The 10931-nt window shown below is 44.2% G+C and overlaps 1 protein-coding gene and 1 long non-coding RNA gene across 4 annotated transcripts in view; one reads left to right on the top strand and one right to left on the bottom strand.

The window, feature by feature from the left end:
* Positions 1-504: 504 nt before the first annotated feature.
* Positions 505-7539, top strand: LOC106575299 (uncharacterized). 3 transcript variants are annotated; one of them, XR_001321728.2, is made up of 7 exons: positions 505-1093; positions 3183-3325; positions 3588-3789; positions 3877-4095; positions 4616-4808; positions 5111-6292; positions 6563-7539. It is a non-coding gene; the product is annotated as an uncharacterized lncRNA (long non-coding RNA). The 3 variants fall into 3 exon arrangements; XR_001321724.2 differs by having other exon boundaries at positions 507-1093; positions 5111-7539; XR_001321726.2 differs by lacking the exon at positions 505-1093 and adding an exon at positions 1122-1846 and having other exon boundaries at positions 5111-7539.
* A 3302-nt stretch (positions 7540-10841) lies between these two features.
* LOC106575332 (uncharacterized) overlaps positions 10842-10931 on the bottom strand; it is a 2497-nt gene continuing 2407 nt past the window's right edge. Inside the window, exon 6 of the mRNA XM_045700375.1 lies at positions 10842-10931. This exon is cut by the window's right edge and continues 270 nt beyond it. Within this exon, the coding sequence (XP_045556331.1) occupies positions 10915-10931 (17 nt within the window). The 3' untranslated portion in view covers positions 10842-10914.

The raw sequence follows: 10931 nt of genomic DNA, 5'->3' as shown, positions 1-10931 counted from the left end.
CTGGTTTGCGCTTAGTGGACTATCACTTGTTTTTCAACAGGACAATGACCCAACACACCTCCAGGCTGTGTAAGGGCTATTTGACCAAGAAGGAGAGTGATGGAGTGCTGCATCAGATGACCTGGCCTCCACAATCCCCCGACCTACACCCAACTGAGATGGTTTGGGATGAGTTGAACCGCAGTGAAGGAAAAGCAGCCAACAAGTGCTCATCCTGTGGGAACTCCTTTAAGACTGTTGGAAAAGCATTCCTCATGAAGCTGGTTGAGAGAATGCCAAGAGTGTGCAAAGCTGTCATCAAGGCAAAGGGTGGCTACTTTGAAGAATCTAAAATATACAATATATTTTGATTTGTTTAACACTTTTTTGGTTACTACATGATTCCAAATGTGTTATTTCCTAGTTTTGATGTCTTCACTATTATTCTACTATGTAGAAAATAGTAAAAATAAAGAAAAACTCTTGAATGAGTAGGTGTGTCCAAACCTTTGACGGGTACTGTACATGAATTTGTACAATACAAACTCTTGTTTTCATTTGGAGTAAAGGGTTTTTGTTGCAAAACGTTTTGCAACAGACGAAACGTTTTGCAATGGAATCTGACTAATGAATACACCCCAGATCAGTCCTCCCCATTGATGTGAATGCATTGTAGACACAGAAATCGCAATGGGTTACCTTCAGTATAGTATCACCACACAGGACAACATGACTGACGATGCAAAGATGGCAGCACACAGACCTATAAGGCATACTGTAGAGTCTCTAGTCCGTGAAGGATGAGAAGGATACAGCAACTAAGAAGATTAGAAGTGTTTTTACAAATTAAAGGGACTACGGAGGGTTCACCCAGTTGAAATAATGCCATAGGAGCCCTTAGGGTTCACTAGGCTGTATAGTACAGTAGGGTCTAGGTGTAGACAGGACAGTCTGTGATGTCAGAGGGCTGAGCAGGGCCAGAAGGGGCAGTAGGCTGTCTGCTAAACAAGGATTACAGAGCAAGGGATCTCTCCCTCTCTCTGATTCTCTCCCTCGATGGTGGTGAAATGACAGTCATGTTGATTGAAGATATCTCATTTCTGGACAGAGAGAGGTAAGGACATTGTCTATTTGAAACTGATTTGTGGATTTGATTGTTGTGTAACTGCTGGACAATGTGTTGGGACAGGGCTTGGAGAGCACTAATCCCTCCTGCTCTTGGAGGAGTAAAGCCTATTCTGGTTAGCATTAGCCAGTTGACCAACATGGCCCAGGCAGGGCTGCATTTCATTATGTGTTTGGTCTATTCTGAGTATATTTGCTCTTTTTTAAAGAGACAAAAAATAAGTGTGAATTTAAGTGTTTAACCTATTCAATTAGGTGCTCTGATTACCACCAACATTCAGTTGTGGATTTTGTAGAGCCCAGAACAGAACGGCTATAAGGTAAAACGTGTTTTGGTTATGTCATTTAGATGTTCACAGGAGCTCCCAGGATATTCTTCCACATTGAGTGGAGCGCAGGCAACTCCAAATTGTTGGAGTCCAACAGCTATAAAGCTTACTAGCAACGCATTCCAGAGAGCAAGCACTCATGCGTTGCAGTATCGGAACGTGGCGACGAACAGTTACTCAGAGCTGCTGAGGAAGGCATGCATTGTTGAACTCACTTCTTTAAATACTCTGGGGGATGTCTGATATAGACCAGGAGTTTGACACTTTGCATGCTGGTGCTCCGTTTTGTCAACCACGCGTGCCCCAAAACGGTGAACAATACGTTTGTGTGCGTCGCGGTTGGTGCGTGAATATTACAGTAGGTCTCCCTTATTTGACGAACGTGTCCAGAAAAGCCGTATCGATGTTGTCTCGTAAGTAGATTCATGTTGATGTAGTTTGTATAACTTTTTAACGAGAAGTAGTATAAATGTACTTGGTAGTGACATTAAAACATTTAATTTAGAACTAGTGTGCCAAATGCGCACACAGTCAAAATCCAGTAATTGCCAGGTGGTCAAGTCTGGTGACAATTTCAAATTAAAACAATTTAAATGTAGTTACTCTTGCTGAGTAAGTCTTGTGGGAAAAGTCCATGTTTTTGTCTGAGAAAAGGAGGATGACTGTCTTACGGTCTGTGATAGACTATATACAGTATATATATATGCAAAAGTATGTGAACACCCCTGTCAAATTAGTGGATTTGGCTTTTTCAGGCACACCTGTTGCTGACAGGTGTATAAAATCGAGCAAGCAGCCATGCAATCTCCATAAACAAACATTGGCAGTAGAATGGCCTTACTGAAGAACTCAGTGACTTTCAACATGGCACCTTCATGGGATGCCACCTTTCCAACAAGTCAGTTCATCACATTTCTATCCTGCTAGAGCTGCCCTGGACAACTGTAAGTGTTGTTATTGTGAAGTGGAAACGTCTAGGAGCAACAACAGCTCAGCAGTGAAGTGGTAGGCCACACAAACTTACAGAATGGGATTGTTTAGTGCTGATGCACGTACTGCGTAAAAATTGTCTGTCCTCGGTTGCAACCGAGGAATCTGGGTTTGGCGGATGCCAGGAGAAAGCTACCTGCCCCAATGCATAGTTCCAACTGTAATGTTTGGTGGACGAGGAATAATGGTCTGGGGTTGTTTTTCATTCCAGTGAAGGGAAATCTTAACGCTACAGCATACAATGACATTCTAGAAGATGATGCGCTTCCAACCTTGTGGCAACAGTTTGGGGAAGGCCCTTTCCTGTTTCAGCATGACAATGTCCCCATGCACAAAGCGATGTCCATACAGAAATGGTTTGTTGAGATCGGTGTGGAAAAACTTGACTGGCCTGCACAGAGCCCTGTCCTCAACCCCATCGAACACCTTTGGGATGAATTGAAACGCTGACTGCGAGCCAGGCCTAATCGCCCAACATCAACCTCACTAATGCTCTTGTAGCTGAATGGAAGCAAGTCCTCACAGCAATGTTCCAACATCAAGTGGAAAGCCATTAGGCTGTTCTAGCAGCAAAGGGGGACAAACTCCATATTAATGCCCATGATTTTGTAATGAGATGTTGGACGAGCAGGTGTCCACATACTTTTGGTCATGCAGTGTAACTCATGTATTATAGTAACACTTGTAGTTGACTGTGACATCAGCTTCTCACAGGATGTCATCTCCTCTCCTTATGTTGACATTGTCCCTCTCTGTTAGGAGATTCAGCTGAGATTCAGTCAAGTCTCCGACTCTGGTCGCGTCTAGACCCCTGGGGAGGGTCCATGGAGGAGAACCTGATGGAGAGGGTGCATACTCTAGCAGTGGTTCTGCCTGGAGAAAACGGCCACGGTAAATGGGAGGTAAGAGGCATACAGACAGAATGTTTCGTTGGAGCAATACCAAATCATACTGTGTATCTGGAATGGATTGACTGAGTACGAAAAAGGTATGAAAATGTATGCACTCACTAAGATGCTCTCGATAAGAGCATCTGCTAAATGACTAAAATGTAAATTGGTTCCTTTTATATTTGAACGTCATTGAAATGAATTTTAAACCATGAATATAACTCTATACTGTGGACACATGTGGTACACCTGCACTGTGTTTCTATCTCTACAGTAAACCTGTGATGGACATACTGGTCACACTCTGTGCCCAGTACCACCTGAATCCATCTGACTTCACCATAGAACTCCAGTCAGCCAATAGAAACAAAATCTCCTTCAAAACCAGCTCTCTGATTGGAGCCATGGAGGCTCAGAGGATCCTACTGAAACCTAAAGGGGGAGAGGAGAAGATAAGGAGGCTGTACGTGCCAGAGGTAAATACTAACAAAATGCATCTGTACACACTAGCCAATCTCCAACCTAGGTCAGTTTATGTACTGAAGGGATACTGTTTCCTATAGGTCACTGTACGTCTGCTAATCACCTACAAGAAGAACCATAAGGCCGTTGTGAGGGTCAACCCTAGAGTCCCTCTGGAGCAGCTCCTGCCTGCGGTGTGTGTGAGTTTGACCTGGAGTCCACCATTTTACTGAGAGCCAACGGCTCTGAAGAACCTTTAAACCTGAGCAGGTCCCTCGATGACTATGGACTAAGGGAACTGTACGCCAAGGAAACAGCAGGTGAGAGATGTTTTTATGCTACTCTGCTTTTGCGTTTTGGTGGTACTGGTAGTGATGTCATACTTGTTTCATACCCAAACTGTGTTTTGGAGACCGTCTACAGTATATTATTTACCCACTGAGTGCATAGTGCATATATATACTGTAAATATGAAAATGCTAACATGGATGCCTATTTCTAATCTTGAACAGCTGTCAGTCCTGAAGTGGTTATCACACTTTCCCCCCTAAGGAACAAAACTTAACAAAAATGGCTGAAGATGCCCCATAGTAACACATTTCATTTGAATACCAGCTTTCAATTATCTGTCGTTGCTATTTCTTTCTCCTAGAAGCACCTGTAGAGCACCCCCCCCATTGTACGTAAGCATTGTGTAAGAAATAGATTTTAGACTTTGACTAGATCTGTGAATGCAGCTTTTTTCTCTCAGCCGTACTAGATTTCAGTGTGTGGTGGGATTTCAGTGTACACTGATAAAGCTTTGTGATGTGTGTTTTTTGCTGTGGTCTTCTTCTAAAGGGTCTCTCAGTGAGTGCCCCGGCCTCACGTGGTCTGAAAAACCAGCGGGTGGCCAGCATCAGCATGAACTCCCTGGGTGTCCACTCCTCCAACACCCTGCCCATGGACGACACCATGGCCAAGAAGAAAACGGGCACCCACGCTCCACATGGCAGGCTCCCAAAGCGTCCCTGCCAACCTCAACGTCCAGCCGGTGAGTGATTGGTGGTTAGGGAGTAGGATTTAGGGCTGTGTCTCGATACTCTTTCATGGTTTTCTTTGCTTGTCTGCTTTGTTAAGCCTTTACGAAACACAGCCCTTATTTTAAGTGTTTCTAAAATCCCCTATTAGAAAAATGAATGGTGGAAAACGATTGGAACCATTTCCTTGTTTGTCCGCTAGGTTTTATGGGTATTATTACACCACCATCGTGGGGCTCTATAGGTCAGAGGTTGAGGTCAGAGGTTGAGGGATCCACCCCAGACCCTGATATGGATTCTAAACTTTCTCCTTCAGGGTCTCCAGAAGGTTCCACTGACTGGGTCTTCAGTGCTCCAACCGTGTCTAGTCCTAGTGAGCTTTACCAGACCGCACCAAAATCACCAGTGGTAGTCAAGCAGGAGAGTTCAGAGATGGAGGCCCAGGAGGAGTCCGAATCACCCACAGACAGTCTAGATTCAGAACTACAGAAAAGTCTAGAGGTACAAGTCCCGGAGGAGTCGGATACACTCTCAGAGATTCCCAACCCATACACGGCTGACCTGGAGATGAAATGGAATACCTGGAGATGGAATACGTGGAGATGAGGTGACCTCAACTCCTGAACTACTAGAGAGCAGGGGATTGTTCCGGAAGCCCAGTCTGGTGATAGAGGAGTCAGCAGAGGACCGTTTCTTTTCCCCTCCTCCCCCTTCCCCTCCCCGTGTGTGCTATGGTAAGGAGGAGACGGAGCCGACCCAGTTACGAGTGAGGCCTCCTGGGGGAAGAAATCACCGCCCTCCCTCTTATCCTCCCCCTTCTCTTCCTACGCTGAGTCGTACCTTCTGTGAACCAGCTGCGGGAGACAATCAGACTAATGCCCCTTCATCACCCAAACCGAACATGATTAATTTGACTTCACCCAAACCATACGTGCCTGCAGCCCTGGCCAGGAGAACTGCCATCCCCTCCTGCTTTGCCCAGGCTGTGGCTCTAGCCGTCCGTAAGTCCCAGTCCTCCTGTCCCCGAAGGCCAGCACCAGACTTGTTTTCCTCCCTCTCAGGCTCCTCACCCTCCACTGCCTTACCGCTAACCAATGTGGTGAGTGGTGATTTTTGACCTGCACTAACACGGTGATGACATGCAAATTTTGCCATTGTAGCAACTGGATTGGACCCAAAATTGAACCATTGGTTACCCCTATCATACTACGATGTGCTTGCTTCCATACATAAAGTTGCCATTCTTAACTTTCATGATCTCTCTGTGAACCTCACATGTTCCACAGGTGAACTCTTTACACCAGCGGAGGCTGGTGGGAGGAGCCATAGGAGGACGGGCTCATTGGAATGGCTGGATTGGAATAAATGGAACGGAGTCAAACAGGGTTTCCATGTGTTGGATACCATTCCATTGCAGACATTCAGCCTGTCCTCATACAGCTCATCCCACCAGCCTCCACTGCTTTACACAGGAAAGAAGGGAAGGGCATATCTTGATGTAAGTGTGTATATTCTACAGTGGGATTTTTTTCTATCTGGAAAGATGTTGTTTGTTACATTAAATGGCGACAAATGCCTTTCTAAACAATCCTGGCAGACTGGTATTCTTCTGAGACACCTTGGTGTTTGTCTGTTATCTTCATGTGTATGTGCAAAATGTGGTATATGGCCCTGTAGAATACCTCTATTGACATGCTCACACTCTGTGTGACCTGGTGGAGGAAGGACCTAATCTAAACTGGTGATATTTGTGTCTCTTGTCCTACAGGGGCCATAATGGCTTCATAGTAAATCTGTGAAATGGAAGTTCCTGTTTAGGGTGAGGCAACTGCAGTGAGGTAGAGCCGGCAACCACATAGTCACATGACCTCCAAATGGACCCCACTTATGGACCGACAAATTCCAAAGAAGCCCAGGCCCCTGTTTTTCACTGGGAGTCAGCACATTATAAAAACAACATTTATCCAAGACTTCATCCAAGAGTTTGATTAGTGTACAGGTCATTTTATTTTCACTGAATGTTTGTTTTTGTATCTGTTATTAAGATATTTGACTTGTATGCGAAGATGTATTTATTTGACCTTGGTAGTACAGTATTTATGGGATCTACATGTTTGTACTTGGAGTTTCCTGTTGACTCATTAGTGTTGAAATGTGCCAAAACCGAGATTAAATAATACGTAATCTCTCCTCAGTATCTCTTTTTGTTTGTCAAGGACAGAGAACTCTGAAATAAGATGACTTAAAATGTTACGTTTCATTCTGTACAAATCAAGAATTATTCTATATATTTTCTTCCAGACATGTATCATTTCTATAAGTAAATGATACGCCATTATCAACAAGTGTGTTGCTTTCTTTTGCCACCGGAGGGCAGGAGCACACTTCACAAATTTCTCATGTACAGAACCACTGTGTGAGCTGTTTTGTGATCCACACTTGATCAATTATTAGCATTGACATATCCAGATATTAAAGAAGAGCATCAATTATCATTCATCTTCTTTGTCTTTACTGGTTATACTATATATTTTTAATGGATTAGTGTGTTTTATTTCAAGCCTTGTTATCTTGTCCGTTATCGCGTTATGGTTGCTATTTCACAATGATATTCTACAGGATATTCTACACGGTGCCATGGTTAGAGCATTGCAGGAAGATATGTAATATTAAATCTACATGATGTGAAATAAATAACGTTCTTGCTATGCATTGTTGTTCAGAGTGCAACACATTACTGAATAAACTGAGATGATGTACAGTGTTAAATCTTGTACTGTTGACATACTGTACCCCTGCCCGAAGGCTGCACTGTGTAACAGTATGCATGGGTGTTGAGTGCATCCACTGTATATTGATTCAGCTCTGGCCTTAGAGAGACAGCCAGCAAGCAGCCGTCGCTACATACAGTCAGACCTAGCCAGAGCAGATGCAGCCTGTGGTTAAAGCCTCTTACTACCAGACCAGGGCAGAGCCCTGGGATACACTCCTCTCCTCTAGCTTGTGAGGCGACCTCTGACCCTATCGTGTTTCCACGGTGATCCCCCCCGGAGGATGTGTCCTGGCCCTCAAGGGCAGCGGCGATGTCATGTGGCCGTTGTCATGGAGAATGCCATTATCGCCCCTAAGGGAGAGTCACGTCTCGAAGGTAGAGGAGAGACACACACCCACACACTGACGCTACCTAAAGATACCCAGTACAAGTGACAACTCTGGCATTCTCCTTCTTGTGATGAAAGGTTGCATTTCAACCTGGGCTATGATGTTATACACTATATGACCAAAGTATGTGGCAACTGCTTGTCGAACATCTAATTCCAAACTCATGGGCATTAATATGGAGCTGGCCTCTCCCTTTGCTATAACAGTCTTCACTCTTCTAGGAAGGCTTTGCACTAGATGTTGGAGCATTGCTGCGGGGACCTGCTTCAATTCAGCCATGAGCATTAGTGAGATCGGGCACTGATGTTGGACGATTAGGCCTGGCTCGCAGTCGGCGTTCCAATTCATCCCAAAGGTGTTCGATGGGGTTGAGGTCAGGGCTCTGTGCTGGCCAGTCAAGTTCTTCCACACCGATCTCAACAAAACATTTCTGTATAGAACTCGCTTTCCGCACGGGGGCATTGTCATGCAGGAAAGGGCCTTCCCCAAACTGTTGCTAGAAAGTTGGAAACACAGAATTGCTTAGAATGTCTTTATATGCTGTAGCGTTAAGATTTCCATTCACTGGAACTAAGGGGCCAAGCCCGAACCTTGAAAAACAGCCCCAGACCATTATTCCTCCTTCACCAAATTTTACAGTTGGCACTATACATTCGGGCAGGTACCGTTCTCCTGGCATCCGCAAACTCAGATTCGTCTGTTGGACTGCCAGATGGTTAACCGTGATTCAACACTCCAGAGAACGTGTTTCTACTGCTCCAGAGTTCAATGGCGACGAGCTTCACACCGCTCCAGCTGACGCTTGGCATTGCGAGCTTAGGCTTGTGTGCGGCTGCTCTGCCATGAATACCCATTTCATGATGCTCCCGACTAACAGTTCTTCTGCTGACGTTGCTTCCAGCGGCAGTTTGGAACTAGGTAGTGAGTGTTGCAACCAAGGACAGACGATTTTTACGCGCTAGCGCTTCAGCACTCTGCGGCCCCGTTCTGTGAGCTTATGTGGCCTACCACTTAGCGGCTGAGCCGTTGTTACTCCTAGACATTTCCACTTCACAATAACAGCACTTACAGTTGACCAGGGCAGCTCTAGGAGGGCAGAAATTTGACCAACTGACTTATTGGAAAGGGGGCATCCTATGACGGTGCCACGTTGAAAGTCACTGAGCTCTTCAGTAATGCCATTCTACTGCCAATGCTTGTCTATGGAGATTGGATGGCTGTGTGCTCGATTTTATACAGCTGTCAGCAACAGGTGTGGCTGAAGTAGATGAATCCACTAATTTGAAAGGGTGTCCACATACGTTTGTATATATAGTGTATCTTGTCAGATGATTATGCAGATGTTCAAAGCATGAGGGAAACCTTTGAGATTACAACATACTGTAAATGTAGGATCATATTGTGTCCGTCACATTAGAGATTTAATTAATAAAGCCTTTGATTAAGCAGGGCCTTTTAGATCAAATTCAATCAAGCTTTATTTATACAGCACATTTCAGACATAAATGCAACACTGCACTTCACAGGGAAAACAATTCATAAAAAACGATGAAAATAAAAACTGAAATAAGAGGATAAAAAAAAAGAATAACAAAGACTGAACAACTAAAAAGCACACCTAGGAAAAGCAAAACTAAAAACATCTCTTTTAAATTATGTCCACAGTTTCAGCCCCCCTCAGGTTCTCTGGCAGGCTATTCCAGAGGTTGGGGGCATAACTAAAGGCTTCCTCTCCATACTTCTTGGTCCTAGGCTTTGGGGACAGAGGACCTGAGGGACTTACTGGTTACATAACTTAAAAGCATGTCTGACATGTATTGGGGGTGCACAATTGTGGATTGATTTAAAAACCGATATAATAATCTTAAAATGAATTCTGAAACTCACAGGCAGCCAGTACAGAGACCTTAAACCTGATTTAATGTGTGCTCTCTGTCTGGTCTTGGTCAGTACCAGTGCTGCAGCGTTCTGTATGTTTTGCAGTTGACCAATGGCTTTCTTGGGTAGACCAGACAGGAGAGCATTGCAGTAGTCAAGCCTGCTTGTAATAAAAGCATAGAAAATGTTTCTCTGTACCAGCCTGAGAGAGAAACAGCCACACCTTGGAAATATTCCTCAGGTGGTAAAAAGCTATTTTGGTCACATTCCTAATGTGTAATTTGAAGTTGAGTTCAGAATATAAAATGACACCTTGGTTTTGTACCTGGTGTTTTATCTTTATTGCCCGTAAATTAAAATGGGAGCCAAATTCTCTGTAATAACTGTACCTCGGTCTTGTCTTGATTTAGCTGGAGGAAGTTGTGAGCCATCCAAGTATTTCAATCACTAATACAGTCTAAGAATTTATCTGTGGAGCTAAAATACTCTGGTGACACAGAAATGTAAAGTTTCTGTGCGTAGCAGTGAAAATCAATGATGTGCTTTCTGATCATGCTGCCAAGGGGTTACATATACTGCATAAACTGAACAGTACCGGACCCAAAACCGAACCTTTTGGAACGCCACATGTGATATCTTTTTTCTCTGAGTTCTGTTCACCAGCGGTGACAAAGATGAAGAGGCTGTTTTGTGTTGATGCGGAGGCCTTACCGTGGGGCGGTAGGGAGAGAGCCACACACAGCCCGTTTAATGTCAACCTGAGAGTGCCTTGAACACCACCACTAGGTCAGGCACCATTGTTGTGTTACCTGTTCACACTTTGATTTGGTTCCTGGTCAAAGAGGGGTCTAGACTTTTTACCATGTCAACATATGAATGTAACAACCTTTTACATTTTCAAATCAAATAAATCATTCATTTTTTATGATTATTTATTATCTTATTTTCTTTTTTCCTCTGCAATTCTCACTGTCAAAAATACACGGAAAAGCCTGGATGGAGTGAAGGAGTCGCTTCACGCCAATGATATAAATGATCTGGCTTATTTATTGATCTCAAACTCACGCCAGAGTGCTCCCTTCACATAGGGAAGAGCA

The sequence above is a fragment of the Salmo salar genome, chromosome ssa17 (genome assembly GCF_905237065.1).
Source record: "Salmo salar chromosome ssa17, Ssal_v3.1, whole genome shotgun sequence".
NCBI lineage: Eukaryota > Metazoa > Chordata > Actinopteri > Salmoniformes > Salmonidae > Salmo > Salmo salar.
This window is presented reverse-complemented; position numbering and strand designations above follow the sequence as displayed.